The following is a 24,248-nucleotide window of genomic DNA, read 5'->3' on the forward strand; positions in this document are numbered from 1 at the left end:
TGGACACTTGAAATATTTATTAATTTTTTCACTGGAAAAAAAGACATTTGAATCGCCTCGCTGCTGCTGGCAGAAGGCAGTCGGGCAAACTGGAGAGCTGCTTTTTGAAAAGGCAGCGGGAAGGCACTGGGGAGCACCCGCTCCGTCCTCCCTAGAGCTTCCAGGTGTTGGCACCCCGGCCCAGGGCTCCCCCTGAGGTAGGACAGGGCATGGTCCAACTGATGCCTGTTGCACAGCTGGGGAAAAACCCAAGGTTCAGGGTACAGAGGAGTCTGCCAGCAGCCAGCAGGCCTTTCTAGAGGTAGAGGCTAGAGCTGTGCCATCCAAGCCAGTGGCCGTAATTGGGCCAGGGCCATAGGCTCACATTTTGGAGCCATTCACTAATGCATATAATATAGGACCTGTTTCTTTGGACTTTTATTAACATGGCGACTAGAAATTTCAGAATTCGGTATGGGTCTCACGTTCTAGTTCTGTTGGATGGTGCAGCTCTAAGACTCAGCCTGGGATGGCCTGACGCTCACTGTGTTCTGCCCGCCCTCTGAGTTGCCCTGTCACCCTAATAAGCTGAGCTTGGAAGCGGTTTGAGTGAGCCCTGAGGAGAAGATGCAGGAAGGCAGCAGGGCATGGCTACAGGCCCTGGAACACTCCACTGCCCTTCTGGCACCAGCCCGGAAGGCACTCAGCCTCCAAGAGGCTCCACAGATAAGCCAAGAAGGTAGAAGGAAGTCTACCTTCTGTCCGCAGCTTTGTCCACAGCACAGCCCCGTCTCCGATGTCCCAGAAACAAGGCTTAGCTGTTGTCCCTGTGCAAGGCGACAACCAGGAACCTCCAGCAGAGGCAGCCGTCCCTCGGCGGACTGACGTCCATCTCGCCACCTGCAGTGACACCTCCCGGCCACCAGGCGGCCCCAGGTGCAAGGCGGCACTCAGACACTTTTCAAGTGAATCACCCCAAATTCCGTCAGCAGGGCCACCACGAGGAAGCTCCCATAGAAGAGGAGCAGGCAGAAGCCGTAGACTCTGCTCAGCTGGAAGCACTGCAGCGGGACCGAGACCAGGGAGCAGACGAGGCTGAGGCCCAGGGCGCCCGCCAGGACCCACACCAACAGTCCATCTGGCTCCAGCTGTGGGGGGAACGGGGGAGGGGGGGAGAGGCTGCGTCACTGCAACCACCAGTCGCCCGTCCCTCACTGGAGGCCAGTGCAGGACTTCTGACCCCTCTGGCCACTCCCCACCTTGAAGTTTCCTGCTTCGAGCGCCCTAACTTGGGGTCTCTTGTCATGCAGCCCTGAGAGGCTAACACAGGCAGTGACATACACACAGATGTAGAAAATTCCTCAAGCCACACAAAAGAGTCAACAGTGAAGTTGTCCTCTCCCCACTTCCCTTCCTTCCACACTGGGGACTGTGCTGGGTGTGTTCCCCACACCATCTATGCTCTCATCTTCCCGCCCGCCCGTGCGGGGAGCGCCATGACCCCCAGGACACACACGAGCAAACTAGTGAGCGAGGGGCAGAGCCCAGATGGACATCCAAGCTCTGAAGGACACCGTCTCCTCCTCCCCACACAGTGGCGTGGCTGCATACACTGAGCGGGGGCACATGCACACACACCAGACCAGCAAGGCAATTCGGAAACCAGAAATGGAATTGTGCACTGGGCAGTGTTTAAGAGCTGCCTGTGTTTTCCACCCAACACAACCCACGGCCACCCTCCCCGATGGCCTTCCCGGGTGCCTTGTGCCTTACTTAACAGCGGGAGCATTTTGGACACTCAGTACAAAGGCAGTGGAACGCAGACACACGCATGCACGCCCGCACACAAACCCCACAAAGAGCAAGAGGAAGGAAGAAATAGAACCAGTGGAGTCGACCCTAAAGCCTCATTATCCGCAACTGCCTGGGAACTGATAATGAAAGGAGCCTACTAAACCCGTGAAGAGCATAGACAAAATTCGCTGATCCTGTTCACCTTTTAAGAAAAGCAAACTATCCGGGTCACCTGGGTGACTCAGTCTGTGAGGCGCCGACTCTTGGCTCTGGATTTCAGCTCACGTCGAGATCTCAGGGTTGTGAGATTGAGCCCCTGCTTAAGAGTCTTTGTCTCCTCGGCCCCTCCCCCGCAAAGACTGTCTACTTAAAGAAAAGCAAACTTTCTGAGCAGTAAGTTAAGTTCATAGCTATTTGTGTGGGGGCCTGGCCACTGCCAAAGGCTAGCCCCGTGTCAGCTAATTATAAGCCAGCCACAAGTCATCACCATTGTCACCATCGAGAGCCGAGAGAGAGCGGGTGACTGTTCCTGCTAACATTGCCATCTTTCGGCCTCACAGGACCGCAAGTGCACTTGTGGGTTTGGGGGAAGCCTGCCAGCTGTCTCCCGAGGTCCATCATCATCGTTCTCTTGTTCAGGCTTTGAATTCGGGTCCTTCTGAACAGAAGTGCCCAGTGTGTGACCCAGTGTGATATCTGAGACCAGCAAAGTCCCCTAGGAATCTTGACTTCTCTAGAAAATCTGGAGTATCTGGCCACACGAGCGCCCCCCCCCCCCCCCGCCCCTCCGAGTCACCTGCATGTTTCGGTTACCTTCCTGGCCCTGGCAAGTGTTAGAACAGAGGGGGTCTCAGGCGACCTACCCTCATGGTCCCCAGGGAGCTTATTTTAAAATGCAGGTTTCCAGGCATTTCCCTGGAATGCCTGGGACTGGAGGTCCCATGCACCCCCAGGAAATTCTTGGGCATCGTGGGAATGGGTCTCAGAACCTTTTCCAAATCTGCCAGGCTCCCGCCTGCTGGGGCTCCTGCAGTCCCTCATGCTGGTCTGTCCTGTGAGCAGTGCTAAGACAAGGTGTTCGGCCTGGCCCTTACCTTGTGCGTGCTGCCCAGGAGGCTTGCGGGGGGGGGGGGGGGGGCTTCAACCCCACTTCACAGGCAAGGAGACTGAGGCCCAGAGATGTCCTAAACTCACCCACAGTCACACAGCAAAATACTTAAGTGATGGGACCATTACCTAAATCCGGGGCCTTCCTGCCCATTCCCGGAAGCTACGTCCTAGTTACTCCTGAACTTATAAGGAATATGTATTTTCCACCCTCTATTCAAGATAGTTTTGGAACATTCTACAGATCAGGCTTGTCACAAACTCAGACAACGCCCCTCCCCGGCAAGCATAGGCCGCTGAGATGTGAATGGTCTCAGGGTGGGACCCCCATGAGAAGGGGGCCCCTCGCAAGAGAGTCTGGCCACTCACCTTCACCTCCGCCGTGGGGCTCCTGGAGATCTGGAGCAGACAGCCCAGCCCCACTCCGACCAGCAGATCTGTGGCCTGGCTCAGGAAGTTTGCTGGAACAACAGTCCCCCCACGCCAACTGCATACCCGTCAGCTTTGCTGACGGTCTCTGCACCCCAGCCCCAAAACTCCCTCTCTGAGGAGATCCTGCCCAGTGTTAGACCTTTTAGGAAGGCAAGTGTCCACTGTGCTTTCGGCACTCGCTCTGTAAACAGGGAATGAGGTGACAGAAGGAAGCGCTTGGCACGTGGTGAACACTCGGCTTCCCTGCAGCTAGGTGAAGTGACCACCCACCGTCCTCTGGGGGACGGAGCACAGGTCAAAGCCATCTCTAGGTATTGTTCAGGGGACCCTGGTCCAGGCAGAGCTCTTTCCTTCTCATCCCAGCCTGAAGGATTGCAAGAGGCCAGAGCCTGAAAGCCGGGAGCACGTCTCAGTGGGGGCAAGGGGCCCCAGAAAGCCCTGTCCAGCCGGGGAGTTACACACACCAGGAACGCCTCCGGGCCCCACCCATTCAAGATGGCCACCCCCCTGGCACTGGGCTTGGCCCACATGCCCTTGCAAGCTGGTGCCTGGTGCCTGGGCACAGCACACCCTAAGGGCTTTCAAATACCCCGACTTTATTTCACAACCAACATCATCTCCCGCTTGTTGGACACAGAGCCTGGGCCAGACACGGTCCTGGGTGCTGTGCCCCACCGTCGATCATCATCCCAACCCATTCTGAACGCACAGAGATCACCGAGGGGCAGAAAGCAGGATGTGTGCGAAGCCCCAAGGTCACATACTGGGGACGTGGTGGCGCCGGACCTGGGACCCAGGACCAGCGACTTTCAAATCCCTTTCTTTTCTCAGCCCCAGGCGGCTTGCTTGTCTTTGTCTTCTCTAGATAGAACAGGGGGCAGCAAGTTGCAGCCTGCAGCCCCTCTGGCCCGCTGTCCACTTTCATAAAGTTTTATAAATAAAGTTTTATTGGAACATTTAATGAGTGGCCACGCCCACTCATTTCTGTATTGCCTATGGCTGTTTTCACACTATACAGTGGAGTCAAGTAGTCACCAGAGAGGTTGGTATGGCCCACAAAGTCTAAAATATTTACTCTCTGGCCCTTTCAGAAAAAGCTTGCCAAGCCCTAAAATCTATAGACCATGACATCTATAAGCAGGAGGAAGAGGGTCTTCCTCAGTGCCCTCAAAAACTCAGCATGGGGGCGTCTATGAAAAACACCACCTTGGGGCACCTGGGTGTCTCAGTGGGTTAAAGCCTCTGCCTTCAGCTCGGGTCATGATCTCAGGGTCTTGGGATAGAGCCCCGAATAGGGCTCTCTGCTCAGCAGGGAGCCTGCTTCCTCCTCTCTCTCTGCCTGCCTCTCGGCCTACTTGTGATCTCTGTCTGTCAAATACATAAATAAAAATCTTTAAAAAAACAAAAACAAACAAACACCGCCATCCACCGAGTGCTTACCACGCATTTCTGTCACCTCATTCAGTCCATACAACAACCCAGCTGTGGTTGGTCCTCTCAACATCCCCATTTTACAGATGAGGAAGCTGAGGTTCCCAGCAGCTGTGTCTCCTGCCCCAGGTGTTCCAGGAAGGAACACTCCCCTATCCCGGGAGTGGGGCATGGAGCACAGCCATGGCCCTTGGAGCCCGTGCCGCGGGCAGGGCAGCCCCACAAAGGATACTCAAGATGATGCCGCCGAAACAGGCTGAGAATGCCATCCGCGGGTAACCCTGGCGGGCCAGTGTGAAATCTGAGAAGGCATCTGCAGGGAAATGAGACCGCTTTGAATGATGAGTAGTTCCCCCTGGCCCTCTTGGGTCATTCACTCCTTACTGTTACCCACAGTCATTCAGTCAACAAACACTGATGAGTGCCCATCTGGGCCTTGCAGTAGCTAGCTGGGTGCTGTGGCCACAGCATCCCATGACACAATTCCCTTCTTGATTCTTTCTACCCCATTCTTTCCCACTAGGGGCAACTCTGGGATGTGACCTACCATTACTGCTAGCATGCACAGCACATTTATGTAAATTTGGAAAAGGTGCCCAAAAAGCTCAGTGGAAAGAGAGCTAGATTTCAGCCCCCCTGACTCCTTGTCTGAATGTTCTTGTGCAGTGCACAACTTAGCCAACCCTACCTGACATCTATAGTTAGAAAAGGGTCTACTGGTGTATCCATGAATGCCTACATATGTCACACACCCATGTACACATTCAGCATGGTTGGCTGCAATAGGCTCCATGTCCTGCCTGAACCCTGGGGAGGCAACTGTCCATACAGCAGAAAGTGGGGAAGAGGGTGGGGCCTCTCTAGTCTCCTGGCCTGGATATAAGCCAGGCCACCTCAACCCAATGCCCAGTGATGATTATTCCAAACCACAGTGGGTCTGAGCTCGTGCTGAGGGCAGGTGCCCCAGATGGCCCTGCTCACCTGCACTCTGGCTAGGGGAGCAGAGAGCAGTGATGCAGCTGCACTCGTCCCAGAACCCCAGCTGCCCCCGAGTCACCTCCAATGCTGTTCCCCCAGGCCAGCAGCGTGAGCCCCAGGACAGTGTTGCTCAGCCGGAAGACCACTCCCAGGGTCTGCAGGATGTTCACCACCTCCGTGGCTGCCGCATTGATCCACAGGGCGCTGGTCAGGAAGCCCAGGAAAGCAAAGAGCTGGGGAGGGAATGAGTGGTGACAGGACCACGGCCAATCCCCAACAGGGATACGGTCCCCAAAGGCACATGGAAACATGGCCTCAGTTCCTCATCACTAAGGCGGGATGATCACGGTACCCACCCGCTGAGATTCTTGTGAGCAGAAATGAGTTAACAGATTCAGAGCTGGCAGTGCTCGGCACATAGTAAGTGCTCCGTAAAATGTTAGCTCGGCATTACTCTTCTGTCAGGGAAGAGTTCCAGAAGCTTCCCTCAGCTTCCAGGCTAGGGACCAAATGCTGTCCCACGATCACAAAAAGAAACTCCGTGCCCATGAGCAATGATTCCCCATCCCACCAAGCCTTCCTCCAGCCTTGGCCCTCCACTACTCTGCTTCCTGTCTGTATGGATTTGCCTGTTCTAGACACTTCATACGCGGACTCACACCACGCGTGGTCCTTCATGGTGGGCCTCTCTCACTCGGCGCTGTGTCTTTGGGGGACGTCCGTTGGGAGTGGGTGAAGTACTTCAAAACCCAGTAAAAACACTGGCTGAACACTATTTCCCTACATCATCAATTGGTCGAAATTTGACCTGCTTTGGGTTGACACACTCAAGAATTTCTCAAAATAAAAGCTATAGTTTTTTTTTATCAATACATAGCAAAAAAAAAAAAAATAAATAAACTTGTAAGTGAACTTCGAAGAATACATTCTAAACAAACTGCCTTAAAAAATTCCTCAGCACGCTGCAGGGTGGAGAGAAGGGGGAAAAATAACCCCACGAACACTGGACAATTCCATCCTTGGAACGTGGCTGTGAGACACACGGGTGCGTCCTCCAGAATGAACAGGAGAGAGTCTGGTAATTGTTCAAAAAGTGAAACATAACGCCTGTCCCTGCAGTTTCACCCAGGAACGCACCCAAGAGGAATGAAAGCCTATTTCTAGACCCATGTGTTTACACAAACGTCACAGCAGCGTTGCTTGTTAACAGCCCCAAAGTAGAAACAACGTGTGTCCACCGCTGGTGGACAGATAAACGAAACGTACTGTCTCCATAACATGGATCGTGTTTGGCCATGAAAAGGAGCGACTCCCTAATCCCCGGCTAGTGCACGGGACGACCCTGAAAACATGAGGCAAACTCACAAAGGACCACATGTCGTAGGATCCCATTTCCAGGAGAAGTCCAGAACAGGCAACTCCACAGACACAGGACACAGGTGGGCGGGGGCCGGGGGCTGGGGCAGGGGCAGGGGACCGACTGCTCACGGGTGTGGGTCTTGAAATGCTCTCAGATTGATGGTGGTGATCGTGGCAAAACTCTGTGTATATAACAAAAACCGCTGAATCCCACACTTTAAATAGGCAAATTATATGTATGGTATGTGAATTACATCTCCATAAAATGAAGCTGTTGCCAAAAAAAAAGGATCTTGAAAAGGAACAAAACTATCCTCTAAAGTGGTCTTAAAGACCTGTCATTATGGAAAGTGATTCCGGGCCTGTCTGCCCCAGGGGCACAAACAGGACGCCCTCCTGGGAGACCCTACTGTCCTCTTGCCCCACTGTGGGATACTGGGGATCTTACCCAGTGAAGCCTGGGGGGCTCGCTGTTGGATGTGGCAAAAAAGGTCACCGCAGCCACGGCCGTGCCCGCAATCACCACGACGGCCCAGACAGGAAGGAGGCCACCTATCTCATAGACGCCATCTGCAGAAGGGCAAGAAGGGGGAGGGGTGCTGGTACTTTCCACTGCTTCAGCTTGGCCCCTGCTCCTGGAGGGCACACCCCGTCCCCAGAATGAGTAGGAGCGCTTGGGGGAGAGGCCCAAGGATAAAACTCATTTACATGCGATTGTTTGAACATAAAATGTCCCCAGTGCTACTCTGGGCACTTGAGGGGGACAGAGAAATTAAAGACAGAGGGCTTGCCCTGAAGCTAGCCACACCAGAAAGAAGGCAGACAATGTGAAAGACAGACTCTCCCCAGCCTTCTGCTAGGAGACCAGGATGGGAATAGCTAAGCCCACTCACCACCACTGTCCTCTCCCACGCCCATGGCAGACATCTCTAGTCAACCATCATGCCGATGCCTCTTCCAACTGAGCTTCAAGGCAGCACCCTCCAGCCAGGCATTGCCAATGGATGGGCATCGCTCCACTAAATGAACCGTACAGTCAAACCCAACCCTTACCCACTGGTCCTGGAGCCCAGCACCTGCTCTCTTGATAAGACCACTTCACAAACCAACCCATTCAAAGTTATGAAAGTTCTGGGGCCTCCTGGGTTGGCTCAGTCAGTTGGTTAAGCATCCGACTCTTGATTTCAGCTCGGGTCTTGAATTCAGGGTCATGGGATTGAGTCCCGCATTGGGCTCCGTGCTCAGCGGGGAATCTGCTTGAGATTCTCAGGCTCCCCTTCCCTCTGCCCTTCCCCCATGCCACCTCCAGTCTCTCTCTCTCTCCAATAATAAATAAATCTTTTTAAAAAAGTTATGAAAATTTCAGGGGCTTTACATCAAAACATGAAAAAGGGAAAACCCTATAGGCAGACGGCACACTCTAGAATTCTCCACACACAACCCTTTCCACCACCAGGGAGTTAGTACTGGTCTCAAAGGCAGTGGATGGTTTGGCTGCCCAGACCCCTGCGTCCAGACTTTCCTCTCCTTCTTCGGTCTAGCTCACTGGCTCTCCAGTGTCAGTGGCATTAGAATTACACAAGGGAGCTGATACACAGAATTGTGTCCACGATCCATTGTGTGTGGATCTCAGGAGGTCATTTTGGCTGGACGTGGTTCGGACCGGGTAGTGCCGGCTTTGGAACCTGACACCTGAGCAAGGGGCCTTTTCTCTGAATTTGCCAAGCCTGTTCTGGGGGAGTTTCAGGAGGCGGCTGGGGTGCAGGGTGGTCGGGAAGGGCTTCTTTGAGTGCTGAGGATGTGCGATGACACGTGAACAGAGAGAGGGTACGAAGGCCACAGGGGAAGAGGAGAGAGCTGGGTGGGAAGGAACCAAGCAGGTCGACGCCGGCAAGGACAGAGAGCAGGGAACGCAGCTGTCTTAAGAATGGCCGGGGCGGTGTGGACTTGGACCAAGAGGTACTAGGGAGCCACGGAGGTCTTTGAGTGGAGGAGTGACCACAACCTCGGAAAAGCAGCACTTTAGAAAGATGGCTCTGGGTGTTGCTCAGAGAGGGAGGAGGCTAGGAGGCTCTGCTAGCAGACCCGATACCCCCTCGGGCAGGGAGCCAAGTCCAGGGCTCAGCCCAGACAAGGGTCATAAATGCTTTCGCCTGAAGCAGTAATTCCCCAGTGGGGACCTGCTATCACCAGATGGTGCTGGTATGTGGGCAGGAAACTACCGTGCCACTATCGCATCCTAGGTGAGCGATTTCTCCTTTGTAGGAAATCTCCACGGGTGCGAATAGGTCTGCGGCGTCTCTAACCCCTGCTGCACACCCTATGGAACAGAGACTCCAGGCTCAGATGCTTTATTTTTATTGTATTTATCTTTGCAATTACCTTGAATTTACTGGCAATGAAGCCACTTTCCTATTGGTGCAGTTCAGTAACTTTAAAAACAGCGGATTCAAGAAAAACGTCCATGGGAATAGTCAGCGATGGGAGAAAAGTCAAGCGGCTGGGTCGTGAATGACAGATGCTTGGGGTCCACTCTTTTAAGAAGCCCCAGGGGTGACAGGGAGTCCCTGGCAGTGGCCTGGCCTACGAGGCTGGGTTCATCCACTCAACAGGGAATGGAAGACTGATGAACCACACAGCTGGAACCCCTAAGGGGCGCCCTTCTCAGCTCTGGGGTCACCCTGGGACCTGGTGGGCTCTCTCACAGTGTCCCCCCCGCCATAAATCCAGGAGGGGACCCACAGAGAACTTGCTGACCCTGTTAGAGCCAAAAACACCACCGCCAGCCATGCACTGGCCCCCAGCGCCCTACCTCCTCCACCTCCCGGTGATGCCGGGGGACAGAGAGGAGGGGGCAGCGTGAAACACTAAAGGCAGACAACAGGAAGAAGCCCGAGCAGCGGGAGCTGGAAGGTGCCTGACAACACTGGGCATTTCTTGAGCCAGAGCAGGTCAGAAAGGGCAAGGACAGCCTGGAGCAGACAGAGAAAACTGCAGTTCCCCAGCCGGGTACCCCAAGAGGCGAGGGAGGGGACTGCCTGCTGCGGTGGAGAGCGGGACCCCCATACACTGGGGGCGCCCTTTTCAGAGCCAGCCAGTTCTGCCTTTGGGAATGCCGGACCCGCATTCTGATGTGAAATCTCCTAATATTTTAACGCAGGCAAGTGATGGAGGGCTGGACCTGGTCCAAGGGCCACCAGTATGCTGCCCCCACCCGTGGCTGGCAGCACCGGCTCGGCTGAGCGTGGGACGCTGGTGCCCCTTTACGGCACAAGCATATGTTAAGTGCCCGGGATTCCACCTCAGGCCCAGGACCCCGTGGTGCAGCTGAGAAGAAAACTCTGGAATGGGGGGGGGGGGGGGGGGGGGGGGGGTGGGCTGGCCTGGGGAGGGGATACTCACAGGCCCCCGACTGCAGGGTCAGGACCAAGACCAGCGGGCTGGTGACCAGGTGCAGGCAGTTGAGGGGCCGTTTCCAGTTCCCGTCTTCTTTGTCGGGGTCCACAACAGGGACCGTGAGAAGCAGCAGGAACTCCACGGGCAGCTGCCAAGGGAGCCAAGGCAGGAAGGTGTCACTAGGGAGGCCCGTGTCTGGGCCAGCCACCCCCTGGGCAAGGTTACCCAGGAATGCAGTCGGTGTGGCTAAGGCCCCGGCCTTGAGCAGGCCCAGGCCCAGTGCTGCCGGTGGTCTCCTGCTGCTGCTGCAACCCCAGCCCAAAGCCAGTGCCTTCCAGAAACACAAATCTATCCCCTCCTGGCTCTGGGGCACGGGGTCCTAAAATTGAGGTCTTGGTGAGGCCACATGCACCCCTTGGCTGGTGGCCCTGGTCAGTCCCAGTTGTGCTTCTGGGATCACATCTCCTCCGACTCTGGCCTCTACCCCCAACCCTGCTCTTTTCCCATAAGGACTCTTGTGGGGACATCAGGCCCCCCTGGGTAACCCAGGAGATGCTCTACCTCCCCAGACCCTTCATCCCACCTGCACAGCTCTTTTGCCAAGAAGGTAACAGAGTCACGTTTCTGGGGATCGGGACCTGGAGACCTTGTTGGGGGGGGGGTTGGCGTGACTCAGGTAACCGTGGTCCCTCGTCCACTAACCCTGACCTCAGCCCCAGATGTAGGAACTATGGTTTTTCTCACCTTCTGGAAAAAGGGACTGAGGCTCAGAGAGGTTAAGGAACTTCTCCAAAGACACACAGAGGGTATGTGAACTGGGATCCAGGGCCAGCTCCGATGGACTCCACACCTTGCACTTTCAGCCAATAACTAAATTAATAATCTCATGTACGCAGCGCTCACTACACGCCAACCACAGAGACATCATGGGTTTGGTTCCAAACCACCTCAGTAAATGCGGGTCCCAAGACAGCAAGTCGAACGAATTTTTCGGCTTCTCAGCCCGTAGAAAAGTGATGTTTACGCTACGCTGCCTATTAAGAGTGCTGCAGCATGGCGGCCCCCCAAAATATCTACATTTCCTTAATTAAAAAAATATTTTATTGCTAGAAAATGCTGTCAAGCAGCCGGGCTTCCAGCAAGCTGTCATCACCGTGCCCAGATCACCACAACCCCCAGAGTAGCGGGGAAAAGACTGAAATGTGGCAAGAAATTCCAGCTGGTGACATGGGGACACGGAATCAGTCAATGCTTTTGGAAAAGCTGTGTTAACATGACAACTAAGCACAGGGTCCCGCAGACCCGCAACCTGTAACAGACACAGTGTCTGTGAAGCTTGGGGAAGCCAAGTGCGATGAAACGAGGCATACGCCTGTTTGGCACCATACTCAGCCCATCACGTAGTAGCTTTTATGAAATTGTTACGATTTAATCAAACCGCGATAGGCCTGATACCATTCACAATTCTTCAATCCCTTCCTAGAACAAAGCAGTCCCCTCCCTTGCCTCTTCAATCCCTTCCTAGAACGCCCATGTCTTTTGTCAAGTGATTAGAGGCTGCAGAATGTAATATCCTGCCCCACTGACGTTGAACGTGGCCACGGGCCGAGCTTCGGCTCATGGGCGGTTGGTGAACGTGACCGGAGTAGAGGCTTAAAATGTGTGCGCAAAGTCTGTCTTGGCCTCTTGTGCCAAGACAAGAACACACACCCCCACCCCAAGTACCCAGTAGGCCCAGGATGTGCTGCTGGGCAGACTGGAGAGGCTCCCTCCCCTCTCCCTCTGTCCCAGATGCAATCCTTCCTCAATGTGGCACAGGTCAGGCCATCAGTCAAACTATGACTCCGTTTCCCCATCATGTGCCATGTAATCTATTCTGAAAGGGTCTCAGCAGACCCTGGCCCGTCCGTTCTCACTGAGATAGAGAAGATTGAGTGGCCACTGTCCTTTGTTGTCATGGAGCCATGAGTCTGGTACCAGAGTCCCCCCTCTCCTACCTTGAACACCTTGAGGGCCCTCCAAGACACTGACTTGCTCCTCCACTTCCTGTAATCCAGGGGGTTGAGGGCATGGGCCAGGATCTGAGCCGTGGTCTCCTGATAGAAGAGCAGTGGTCGGTACTCTTCACCTGGGTGTACGAGGGGGAGAGGGGCAGGTGTCCCTGGCTGGCTCAGCGTCCAGGAGAACCCTCTCCCTGCCCCCTGGTCCTCCCAACCCTCAGGAAGAAGGAAAAGCCCAGGGCCTGGCTTGGCTCTTGTGCAGTGAGAGATGGGGCTGCTTCGAAACCTCATTCCTGGGCCACCTCTCTCCACCCCTCTTTCCCCAGCCCGGCCCTGGTACCCCACCCCAGCTGGGCACAGAGTCCAGACTCACTGTAGTCATAGCTGTTGGAAGACACGGGCTCCTCCTCGGAATCTGAGAGCATTTCTGTAGGAGAAAGGGGAGTTTCACATGAGCCAGCTAGGGAGCCCAGACCCGCGCCCCCCCCCCCGGACCCCCTGCACCGTTCCCAGGTAGGACAGCTCTGGGACAGGGCCATTTTCAGGGTACAGGTGTGTAGGCCCTCTGGACCTTGGCGTTCTCAGCAATCCCTAGGCATGCTCGGAACTCTTACCGAGTGAGAAAGTCTAACTCAAAAAACACCTTCACATGTAATGCTCTAGCTATAAAGCTAATTTAATAAGTGCATTTAAAGATAATCTCAAACATTGGCAGACTTCAATTTTCTTTCCAGAATTTGGAGCCCATTGTATTTTTCTTTTTCAGTCTGAAACTTTTCTTGGAAGTCCTCGGGAATGCTACATCCTGAGCCCAGCAAAGCGGGGCCTTAAAAGGACTATTGTCTTCCTCATCGCTATCCCTAGTCCTGCCTCTGTGTGACCTTAGGCCCTTCTCCAGGTCTCATTCCCCCTCTTCCTCCAGCCTGATGGGCTGTGATGGGTCTAGAAGACGGCACAGGGCTGATGTGTGCTGAACTTGGAAGGTTCAGTAGACAGAGGAGAGGAGAGGAAAAATCACGGAAGACTTCCTGCAGGGGGAGTCATCGGCACCTGTGTGTTGTTTATGGGGATGTGTATATGTATATGTACCTGGGTGTGTTGTGTATCTATTTGTATATATATGTATTTGTATGACTGCGTGTTGTGTAGATGTGTGTGGACATGGATTTGTATATGTGTGTGCTACGTGTGTATGTGTATTGGTGTGTGCACATATTGGTATGCGCATACACGGGTGCAGAGGCATAGGGAAGCATTCAGGTTTGAAGCCGAGGGCAGTGGGGAGCATTACTGGATGTAAGCAGTGACAGATCTGAGACAGATGTTGCCCTGGAGAGAGCACGGAGGAGGAAGAGCCAGTGAAATAGGACACATGGATGACGAGGCCTCACCAGCACAGCCAAAGTATGCAGGTGGGACCTTGGCACAGAACAAGTAGGAAAAGTTCGAAGAGACAATCGACAATGACGTTGGCCTCTGGAGATGAAAAGCAGTCATGAAGGGTGCACAGGGAATCAGCTCCCACTGGCCTCGTGGGAACTCAACTCGGACCCCTACCTGGAGTGCCTGGCATGGAGTAGACCAGGGACCGCCTCCGCTGCCATCGGTAGATCCAGGTGCAGAGAACCACAGTGATCACGTAGAACACGTACAAGCCCAGGTAACCTGCAGACAAGGGTGCAGGCTGTCACCAAGTGGCATCCCGGCCACAGCCCCAGACAGCAGGTACTGCCCGTTCTCCTGCTGGTGCCTGCTGGTGGTGGTCTGTGTTAGCCCAGCCCAGTAGCAGGCGGGAAACAGCCACGTTAGAGCCCCCAACCTACCGCCTTGCTTTTCCTCGGCCCATCTTCCCCTCCTGCCTTCCAGAATTGGGCAAAGAGGTAACACCGGGCACAGTCGCCTCCAGGACCTGATTCAAGAGCTAAGGGCTGGAGTCCTGCTCTAAGCCCTGAGAAGCTCAGCCCCACAGACCGCAGCCCCCGAGCTCTGGTGGCACTGGGTTTGGTGAGAAGGAGCCTGGGGACAAATCAGACGGCAGCAAGGGAGAGTCCGAGGTGCTTTTTCAGGCTGCCTCCCTGGTGTGGTGCCCTGTCTCTGGCAGGACCTGTGATCCTCTGTGGCTGTTGCCTGCTCTTGGTGACACCAGTTCTAGGCCTCTAGTCCTCGCTGGGCTCCAGCCACCATCCCCTCGCCTCTCAGGGGCTCCTATAGTTGCCCCTGATCCCTGGATGTCCTGGCATCCCTTGTGGGTTTCCAGAACCCCGTGTGAACTGTTTCTCTGTCCACGTTACTTGAACCACGAGTGGATTGTGTGCACTGCAGGGACACTGGGGGCCACAGTCAGCAACCCGGCCAGAGTGCTTGTTAAAATGGGACACTGAGAAAATCCAGAACATCACCCCGGGCTCCCCCTAGCCCCCTTTGTTTATCTGAACCGCAGGTTCCCTTTTTTGGGCTCAAGCCAACGGAGAGGTTTCCCTCCTTCAGAACCGGAAGTGACACTGTGCCCGGCTGGTTACCCGCTCGCGTCCCCTGGTGCCTTCCACCTGCCAGCCCTGCGGCTGCTCACCCAGGGCCCATGGCAGCGTGACCCTGCCGAGGTAGAGTGCGGTGAAGGTCAGGAACACAGCCACCATGTAGAAAATGATGTCTCTGAGGAAGGGCCTGGAGGCGGCTGTGAAGGGGCGCAGGATGGCGATGCCGCCGGCCACCACGGTGGTGACCAGCACGCCTGCACCTGGAGGAGAAGATGCTGAGCTCAGCCCGCCCTGCCCCCACCCTTCTGCCCTCCTCCACCTACTCCTGATGCTCCAGGTCCACTCTTACCAAACAGCGCCCCAAAGGCCAGGCCGGCCGTGCGCGGATCCGAGAAAGCCACCAGGGCGCTGAAGATATCGGGTGCGCCGTTCCCGAATGCCAGGAAGGTGACGCCATGGGGGGAGCACGTCAAGGGGACACAAAGCAGGGGCCCCCGCCTGGCCAGACCTGTCCTGGGCCGTGAGCCACCACCACCCAGTCTCCCAGACTTCCCTCCCACAGCCCTCCTACCCTCCGGGGTGCAGACCCGGGGACAAAAGGATACTGCCACATTGTGGGACAGCTTGAGCACGGTGGAGATGGCTGACAAGTTAGGGCAGAAACTATGGAGAGAAAGCAAACAGGGTGTGCCTTCACGGCCATCCTCCGCCTAAACATGGGGTCACCCCAGTGCCACCCTCCCAGGGACTCCGTTCCCATCTATAATCTGGATGGGAGCCCAGGCCGCACTCACAACTTTGCCGCGGTGACTCCCAGAATCAGAAACAGGTAAAGCAGCCAGAAAGCCTGGGAGAGGGGTGTGGGGTTGGGAGGGGGCGGTGGGACTGTCAAGTCCAGCCTGGGCCCCCAGCCCTGCTCCCTCACACCCCCCTACCCCGGGGCAGGGCCTCACATAAAGGGTGACAGCCAGAGGGAGGAGGTCAGGTGGGAAGTAGCAGAAGACGCCTTCGAGGTAGTTCAGGTAACCCCCTTCACTGCGGCAGTCAGGGGTGGTCCGGATGAAGGGACAGCGGTCAGAGACGTTCAGGCCACACACATCACGACACTGCAGCGAGGGAGAAAGAGGGACATCAGGGTTCGACCCCCTGAGGGCACCTGGACCAGGACCGTCTAACTAGCTAAAGAGGACCTCCTTCTGCCCAACCCCCTAAGCCCCCCACACCCTCCAAGTGCCAACTGTTTAAAATAGACTTCTTTATAGTCATTCATGAATGTGTTTCTCTTCCCTACCCTCCACAATCCCACCTTTCTCCAAAGTTCCCACCACGATCAGTTTCCAGAGTCCCATTACGGGCATAACGACCTTGCACACACATCTTGTTATACAGCTGCTTTCGTTTTACAGAAATAGATCCCTCTTAACTCTCTCGTTTCTACAATTTGCTTTTACCACTTCACATATATACCACCCATTAAGATACTGGTACACGTAGTGAGGAAGAAGGGGATCAAAGTCAAAGCACCCTGAGTCATTTCCATATGCCAGGCACAGGACTAGGAGCTTAAAATGTATCTCAATTAAGTTGTCCCACAGTCTTGCAAGGAAGTCACTATTATCATACCCCCTTGACAGAAAAGGAGACAAAACAGTGTCCTGGGGTCCACTCCGTAGTAGACAGGGTCAGAACTGACTGGTTTGAGGTGGTTTGAGGTTCTAGAACCCTGTCTTAACCATCAAACGCCCTGTGGATACCCTATGGTCTTTTTAACATTACTACAGTATTTCATGCTCTGAATGATATGGGGGGCGGGGTAATATTTCCCCACCGGTGGGCATACAGGCATGTCTGATTTTCCAGGAGAGCCAGCAATAAACATCCTTGTGCGGGACTCTCTGAGGACATATGAGAAAATTTTGAAAAGAGAATTCTAGAAGTAAAAGTGCTGAGTCAGAGTGCATCAGAGTCTGGATTCCTCCAGGAGCATCCTGAAGACAAGGATTTACGAGGGAGTAAGTATGTATTTGGGAAGTGTATGGAATGCAGTCGCCACAGTGGGGCAGCAGGAGAAGGAGGGGAAAGAAACCAGCGCGGCCAGAGGCCAGGCTGGAACTGTCCACGTTGGGCTGGTAATCCCAGGGGCACGGGAGCTGCGGTATTTATACACCAACTCCTATGAGACATTAGGAGAGGATGCTGGTGGGGGGTTGGATGTGGGGAGGTGCTAGTTCCCTAGCACTACCCACCTCCCGTGTTTATGGGTGGTTCTGGAAAAAGATGCTTGCCACTAGAAGTCAACAGAAGCCCTCCCAAAGGGTAGTATACGAAGGACACGGACAGGGCCCTGACGGCACTTCTTGCACTTAGACACTTGATGGGTTTTGCCAAAATACGCTCCCCCCAAGCCTTACTTGTACACACTGGCACCAGCCCCAGCAAATGGGATTCCACACCTGCGCCTGCCCCCCAAGTCTTGTGCAGGCTGATGTGGCAGGAATCTTCTTGCCTTTCAATTGCAAGTCCCTGATTATGTGTCAGAGCCCGTCTTGTGGTCATTTGTATTCCTTCTTCTCAGCTGGAATGTTTGCTTCTTCTTATTGACTTGGAGACGCTCTCTATATAATGGATATTTGTCCTTTGTCATGTCACGCTTGTGCTTAAGCACTGTCCTCCGCCTGGAATGTCCCTCCCCCTTTTCAAACTTTCTGTTAAAAGCTTTGTAAATACCAGCTCACACCCATTAGGATAGCTACCGTACAAAGCAAACCGAGCTAGAAACTAGCAGGTATCGGCCTGGATAGGGAGGAATCAGAGCCCTCGTGCACTGTTGCTGGGAATGTGAAACGGTGCAGAGCCTTGCCAAACAGGACGGTAGTTCCCGAAAAATCAAAAAAGAGCGTTAGTCACCAGGACAGGGAGCGCTGCTGTCCGGTAAGTATGAAAGCCTTTGGAACATCACAAGGAAAAACACCATCTTTCCTTTCTTTTTTAAACCTGAGAGGCGGGATGTTAACAGGCTTATGGTCATTATTTCCCAATAGACGTACGTTAATTCCTCATGCTGGACACCTTACACTCACCGCAGTGCAGGATGGGAACTCTATCTCAATAAAAGTAGGAAAACATAGAATTACCCTATGATCCAGTAAATCCGCTTCCGGGTTGAAACCAGAAAGAACAGAAAGCCAGGTCTCAGAGAGAAGACACGCACACCCACGTTCACGGCGGCACTGTTCGCGACAACCAGAAGGGCTAGAAGCAGCAAGTGTCCCCCATGGGTGAATGGATGAACCAGAGGTGGCACATCCACACCGTGACCATCATTCAGCCTTCAGAGGGCAGGGAGTTCCGACACATGCTACAACAAGGGAGAACCTTCTGGAAGCCATAACTGAAAACATCGTGCTTAGTGCAATAAGCGAGTCACCAAAAGACAAATACCCACTAATTCTGTTTATAGGAGGGACCTGGACTAGTCAAATCCACAGAGACAGAAAGCAGAAAGCAGGGGGTGGGGGAGGAGGAAATGGGGAGTTCTTATGTACTGGGGCGGAGCCTCAGTTTTGCCAGGTAGGAAAGCTCTGGAGGTGGATGGCGGTGATGGCTACAACGGCGGCGTGAAGGAGCTGATGCCACGGAACAGCACACTTGAGAAATGGTTCATGAGGGAGAATTTCAAGTTATGCTGGTAAATTTTAAGTCATGTATATTTCACCCTAATTTCAAAAGAAACTACTTTGTCAGATCGTGGCTCTGTGATCCTTTAGCGCTCTCTGAACCCCCACCAACACCACACGGGGTGGGGGTGGGGGTAAGATTTCTAGATTCTGAGCCCCTGGCCATCGCCCAACCCTGGCCATCGCCCAACCCTGGCCTGTGCCTCTCTGCCAATGTGACACCGAGCCCGCTGTATTGAACGTACCTGCTGTCGCTTTGGCCTGCTACCCCACTCCTTCTGAATCCACAATCCTTAGTTCCCCAGATGCATCCTCCAGGAAGCCTTCCCTAACTGCCTCCAGCCCAGGGCGGATCCCCCAGTTATAAACTCTTGTCACTCCAGGTCCCCTCCTTCCAAGCACTTATGTGTTTTGATATCCCCAGTTATTTGTAGGATCATAGACTTGTCCCGTGTCCGCCTCTCCCACCAAAGTCTTGCACAGTGCTGGGCACACAGTCGGTCCTCATAACTGTTTTGCCACACATGTGCTGGTCACCATCTCACTGAGTCTTCATGACAGACTCAGAAGGTTGGTATGATTCTGTCTACTTAACAGATTAGAATGTTTTCTAATTTCTAATTTCTGTTGAGGCACAGAGCGGCAAAGTGACTTGCCCAAGGGCACACAGCCCACCACTGCTAGGTGGTTTCAGACTCAGCTCTGCCTGCAAGTTACCAGCTGAAGCTCCTGGGGAAACAGCCAAGTGGGCAGGGGTAGCCTCCTCTTCCTGTCTGCCTTCCTTCCCGGCTCTCCATCCTCAGGGTCGGCCAGGGAGGATCCAGGGAGACGCTCCCACCCCAGCTTGTCTCCATTCCCCTGACAACAGAGTGAGCCAGCAAATCAGGTCCCCGAAATCAGCCCCATCCCAAGGGGGTCATGCCCTCCCCACAAGGTCCACAAGCACCTGTTCGCAGCTCTCTACCCTCGAGTGGCACAGTCATAGTGGTCCTGCTCTGCGCCCGGGGTGGGTGACTTTTCACCTCTGCCCCATTCCCTTCTTATCCTTTTCCCCGAGTCACTAAGGACACCCAGGGAAATAGCTGACCCTCTCCTGGCTCTGGCCAGCTTCCCGTCCCTAAACTTTAGTACCCTCATCTCTAGCATGGAGATGTTTTTACCCATCTCGGGAGGTATAGGAGAGAATTTGTCGAGCTTGACACGGGGCTGGCCTGAGTGCTCAGTAACTCAGAGGTTACCTGGAACAAACAACAGATTACCTCGGTTTTCCTACCCCCAGGGAGCATGACCCTCTTTGGAGAGGCACCAGTGAATTTAATAACCACAGTGACCATAAACCACTTTCCCTTCTGTAAAATGGGCATAATTACCCGTTCAGCCTCAGAAAGTAGGCATGAAGGTGCTCTGCAGCCCCATGAAGTTGGCTTGGGCACTTACCACTCTCAGCCCTTCAGTTCAAGAGGGAGGAGTTAGTTTTTCTGTTCTCCTGGGAATGGGGAAGGCTGGGAACTCCAGCCCCTGCACGTGCAATGGACGCCTGGGGGTCATCGTGAGCAGGCCCCTGCCTTCAGTCTTTAACTTGGGATCCGTGTGACCTCTCCTCTGCTTATAGACATCAGGATGGCATGATTCAAGTTCCTGCAGCCTGTCTCAATAGCCTATGGGAAGAAGACTTCCTGCCTCTCACCCAAGTGTCCCCATTTCTCCTCCCTCCAAACATCCAAGTCAACAGCACCCCTTTCTCCCCAGAGATCTCCTTTCTTCCACCACCATGCCCTTCCCTCTAACCCCTCAGTACATTCCACTCACTGTGTCCCCAACATTGATCTCAAAACCCCCCATTCCTTTCCTATCCCCCACAACCACCACCACTCTTCTAGATACATGCAACAGCCCCCCACTGGTCTCCCTGGTGGGACCTTCACTCCTCTCAATCCATTCTTCCCAGAGAAGCCACAGAGCTCCTTTGAAGACATAAATCAGCCTTTGACATTCCTCTGCTTAAAACTCCCCAGGGGCTCCCAACTATTATAAACAAATATCATCTCCTAGCCTCAGCCTATAGGGCCTTTTGTAATCTGGCCACCACTACCTCTTCATCCTCATCTCTTAATATTCTCCCCCTCGCTCACCCTGTTCCAGCCATTCTGGCCTCCTCCATGCTCCAAGAACATACTAAGCTTGTCGTTGCCTCAGGGCCTTTGTGCTTGCTGTTCTCTCCCTGGAATGTTCTTTTTCCAGATGCCTGTATAAGTGACTGACTTTTTCTATTCAGGGCTTGGCTCAGAGGTCACGTCCACACAGAAGCCACCTGTGACCGCCCACTCTGAAATATTTGGAAATATGCCCTTCCCGTCACAGCTCCCACCGAAGAGGCTATTTGCAAATCACTTAACATCTTACCACCTGAAATTTACATGTTTGCTCCACTACTTGTCCTCTTAGAAGACTGTTAGCTCCACCAGATAGGAATTTTTGTCTATACTGTTCCCTGATACACCCCAGGGTTTAGCTCAGTGCCTGGCACATAGTAGATGCTCAGTAAATATTTGCTGATTGGATGAATACACTCCTACCTGATGCCGGCTTCCTACCTGGATGCTCACGTCTTCCATGGGGGTTTGGTTCACACCTGAGGCTGAAAACTGGGAGCTGATGTGGACCCCTATACGTGGGCCCCTCGTCCCAGACACCATCTCCACCATCAGCAGCCCCACACAGAAGAAACTCAGCAGTGAGTACAGATACAGCTGTCTGCCAGCCATCAGACCCGGCGGAGCCTGGCCCTCACTCTCTGCTTCCCCTTCTGCCGTGTTTCACTTCCAAATAGCCGGTCGCTCCAGTGGCCTGCAGAGAGTGAGGTGAGAAAGAGGGTCAAGGTCACCAAAGAGCCTAGGCCCTAGCAGGAAGGGACTGAAGATTTTTTCAGTTGAAGAACTGCCCCGCCCGCTAACCCCACCAAAGGAAAGCCAAATGAAACTCCTTCTGGATGGAGGCTCTTTGGAGGGTCTCAGGGCCCCCGCTCATTCAGTATGTAGATTAGTTATGCCCTTCTTCCTAAGGACCCCCCCCCCCCCATAGTGTCTCCATGGAGATGCAGGCCTCTCCCACCCACACCCCTACCCTGACACTGGAACATCAGGGCTGGAACGAGGAATCCTGGGACTCTAGAAGAGACTTTAGCTCGGGGATAAGCTGTGGGAAATCAATCCAGGAAGTAGGCAGCGGTGGGGACTTGGCAAGCCCTCGGAACAAAAGAAACCTACTTCTGGGGGTGGATGTGGCCTTTGGGCCACCAATTTGAGACGACTAAGCAATGCTGTTCTGTGACTTCCAATGAAGTAAGCACTTATCATAGGTGACCTCATTTAATTCCCGCAACTGGCCAAAGGGAGGTACTATTATTATTTCCATTTTACAGATGAGCAAACCTGGGCACAGGGCCAGGTCTGTGTCCTTACTCAACTGCTGTGCCTCACCTCTCTCTCATCCAGTCCTCAGGACAACTGTGGAGATGTCCTCCTCTCCGCCTGTCTTACAGAGGAGGGAGCTGGGCTCCGAGGAGTTCCCTAACGTGCCCAAAGTCACAAGGCAAGGAAGTCACAAAGTCAACAGCAGATCCTCCGATGGGGGGAGTCAAGGCCCAGGGGGAAGTGAATTGCTCAAAATCACACAGCGTGTTAGCAGCAGAGCCGAGCTGGATTCTAGCATCTGCTTTTCACCTAAACACCAGGGCAGAACCGGCTTCAGTCCTTCCAAAGAAATCAAACTGGGAAAAAACCCACGTCCTTGGCACACCGACTTCCTTCTTTTGGCTCTGCCCCACGTCGTAGATGAGCATGTTTTATTTTGGCATCAACAGAAACAAAGTCCAGAAAACGTTATTTTTTTGGGTCATTCTTTGCACAGTTATTTCTCAATGACCTGACAGGGCAGGGGCGGGGGAGGAGGCTCCAGAGGAAGAGAAGGAAAAAGAGGGGCAGACAAGGCCTGTCCCAGCTCTCTTTTCTCACCTGTTAACTTTCCCCTCCTCCTGTTTCCTGGAACTTGGCACCGATTTGGACCCAGGCACTCCAGCTTTCCAATTCAGTCACAGCCCAAATTAGGAGCTGTGCAGCCTCAGTGAGGTCACTTCACCTCTCTGAGCTTCTGATTCCGCATCTGCAAAATGGAGACAAATCCTGGCCCATCGGGGCATAGAGTAAGAGCTCAATAAATGCCTGCATCTGTGGTGTGCCTCCTCTCTACTGGCTGCCGATTTCTTGCACTTATTCACAAGGGAGCATTTATTGAGCGCTTCCTGTGCGCCTGTCCCGAGCTCAGAAGACCTGCAGTCCCGATAGGAAGCGGCGGGCGCAGGAAGTTGGGGCTGCAACCCCATCTGCGGCCCCATCTGCGAGACCCCGAGAACGTCAAAGTGCAGTTTCCCAATCCTTGACGGATGTTGAGAAGTTGAAGTCCGGGTGCCCGGCCCTCAGGCGGCGCCCTGGCAGACGAGGAGACTCCCCTTACCTCGGGCGGGGCCTCGGACCCGCCAACTCCGAACCTCGACCCCGCCGGGCCTCGAGGCCCTCCCGGTGCCCCGCCGCCGGTAGGCGTTGCCAGACCTTCCGCGCTACCCGTCGCCGCGGATCCGGGGGCCCAGCGGGTGGCAGAGTCCCGGGCACTTTCCAGGCCGAGTCGGCCTGGGCGGGTCCCGCTTCGGCCCTGCCCTCGTTGGCCCTGCCCAATGACACGCCCCCGACGGCTGGCCCCGCCCCTCCCTTAAAGGTACAGGCTCCCGCGAGGAACCGGGACTGTGCTCTTTCTCGCAGTCCGGAGCCTGTCGGTTCGTGCGGCTGAAGCAGAAGCTGAGATAAAACCTGACGGGTAAAGATGGTAGGAGGCCAGAGAAGGGGCAGTTAGAGGATGAAACTAGGGTATTATTCCCAGATGCTTTGGGAATCAGCGGTGATAAGGGACGCTTGGTAAAGTCCTAGGAGGGGGTAGGTCCTGCCTCACCCACAAATATTCCGGCGGTCCTGCCTGTAATGGTCCTGTTCGTGAGACCTCCTAATTAGGGCCAGCCCTCCGCTCCGTAGCAACGCTTTTAGAAGAAAAATACTGCGAACAGATCAAGACAGGGGAGTCGGTGCTGCGCTCGTACCCGCCTCCCGGATTCCCAGACTCTGGGGAGGTTCGGGTTCCCTCCGTCTCCCGGTGCGCTGGGCTGTAGGGCGGTGGGCTGGAACGCAGCGGGGGGCTGACGTCCCCTACGGGGCAGCCCCTCAGCCGGACCCTGCTTCTGCAAATGCACCTCCGACGCCTCCGCCCAGCTCTGGGGCCGCCCCGCTTCCCCTTCACCTGCAGGCGGCTGCCCCACTCCAGCGGGCGGAGCCCCTCAGCGTCCAGCCCTCTCGTCCCTTTCGGACTTCATCTGGTATCCCCGCCGCCAGCCCCCTCCCGCTGGCTGGCCGGGGAAGGCTCCCCATTCCCCGAACACCCTGCTGCATACGTACACCGGCTGCACCTCTGCTCCTTCTGAGCTCCCCGCCGGGGAGGCCACACTTCCCTTTTTCCGCCGGATCAACTCTTACTGGGGCGCCCGGCCCAGCTCAAACGCCGGTTCTCCACCCTCC

At 54.6% G+C, this 24,248-nt stretch overlaps 1 protein-coding gene across 4 annotated transcripts; it reads right to left on the reverse strand.

Annotated features, from left to right (window-relative positions):
• SLC8B1 (solute carrier family 8 member B1) lies at positions 1-23,337 on the reverse strand. Of its 4 annotated transcripts, XM_059408492.1 has the most exons (18): positions 23,143-23,337; positions 22,644-22,791; positions 22,110-22,352; positions 21,207-21,477; positions 15,907-16,059; positions 15,748-15,800; positions 15,558-15,616; positions 15,303-15,407; positions 15,046-15,213; positions 14,034-14,141; positions 12,850-12,903; positions 12,474-12,604; positions 10,483-10,624; positions 7,529-7,650; positions 5,801-5,954; positions 4,976-5,056; positions 3,250-3,317; positions 1-1,127 (listed from the first exon to the last, which is right to left on the reverse strand). In XM_059408492.1, exons 4-18 carry the CDS (start codon positions 21,393-21,395, stop codon positions 930-932), a joined length of 1,785 nt encoding a protein of 594 aa, XP_059264475.1. In that variant the 5' UTR covers positions 21,396-21,477; positions 22,110-22,352; positions 22,644-22,791; positions 23,143-23,337; the 3' UTR covers positions 1-929. The 4 variants fall into 4 exon arrangements, with proteins under 4 accessions (XP_059264475.1, XP_059264474.1, XP_059264476.1 ...); XM_059408491.1 differs by lacking the exon at positions 22,110-22,352; XM_059408493.1 differs by lacking the exon at positions 22,110-22,352 and having other exon boundaries at positions 21,225-21,477; positions 23,143-23,334.
• Positions 23,338-24,248: the final 911 nt, after the last annotated feature.

The sequence above is a fragment of the Mustela nigripes genome, chromosome 8 (assembly GCF_022355385.1).
Source record: "Mustela nigripes isolate SB6536 chromosome 8, MUSNIG.SB6536, whole genome shotgun sequence".
NCBI classification, from domain to species: Eukaryota; Metazoa; Chordata; class Mammalia; order Carnivora; family Mustelidae; genus Mustela; species Mustela nigripes.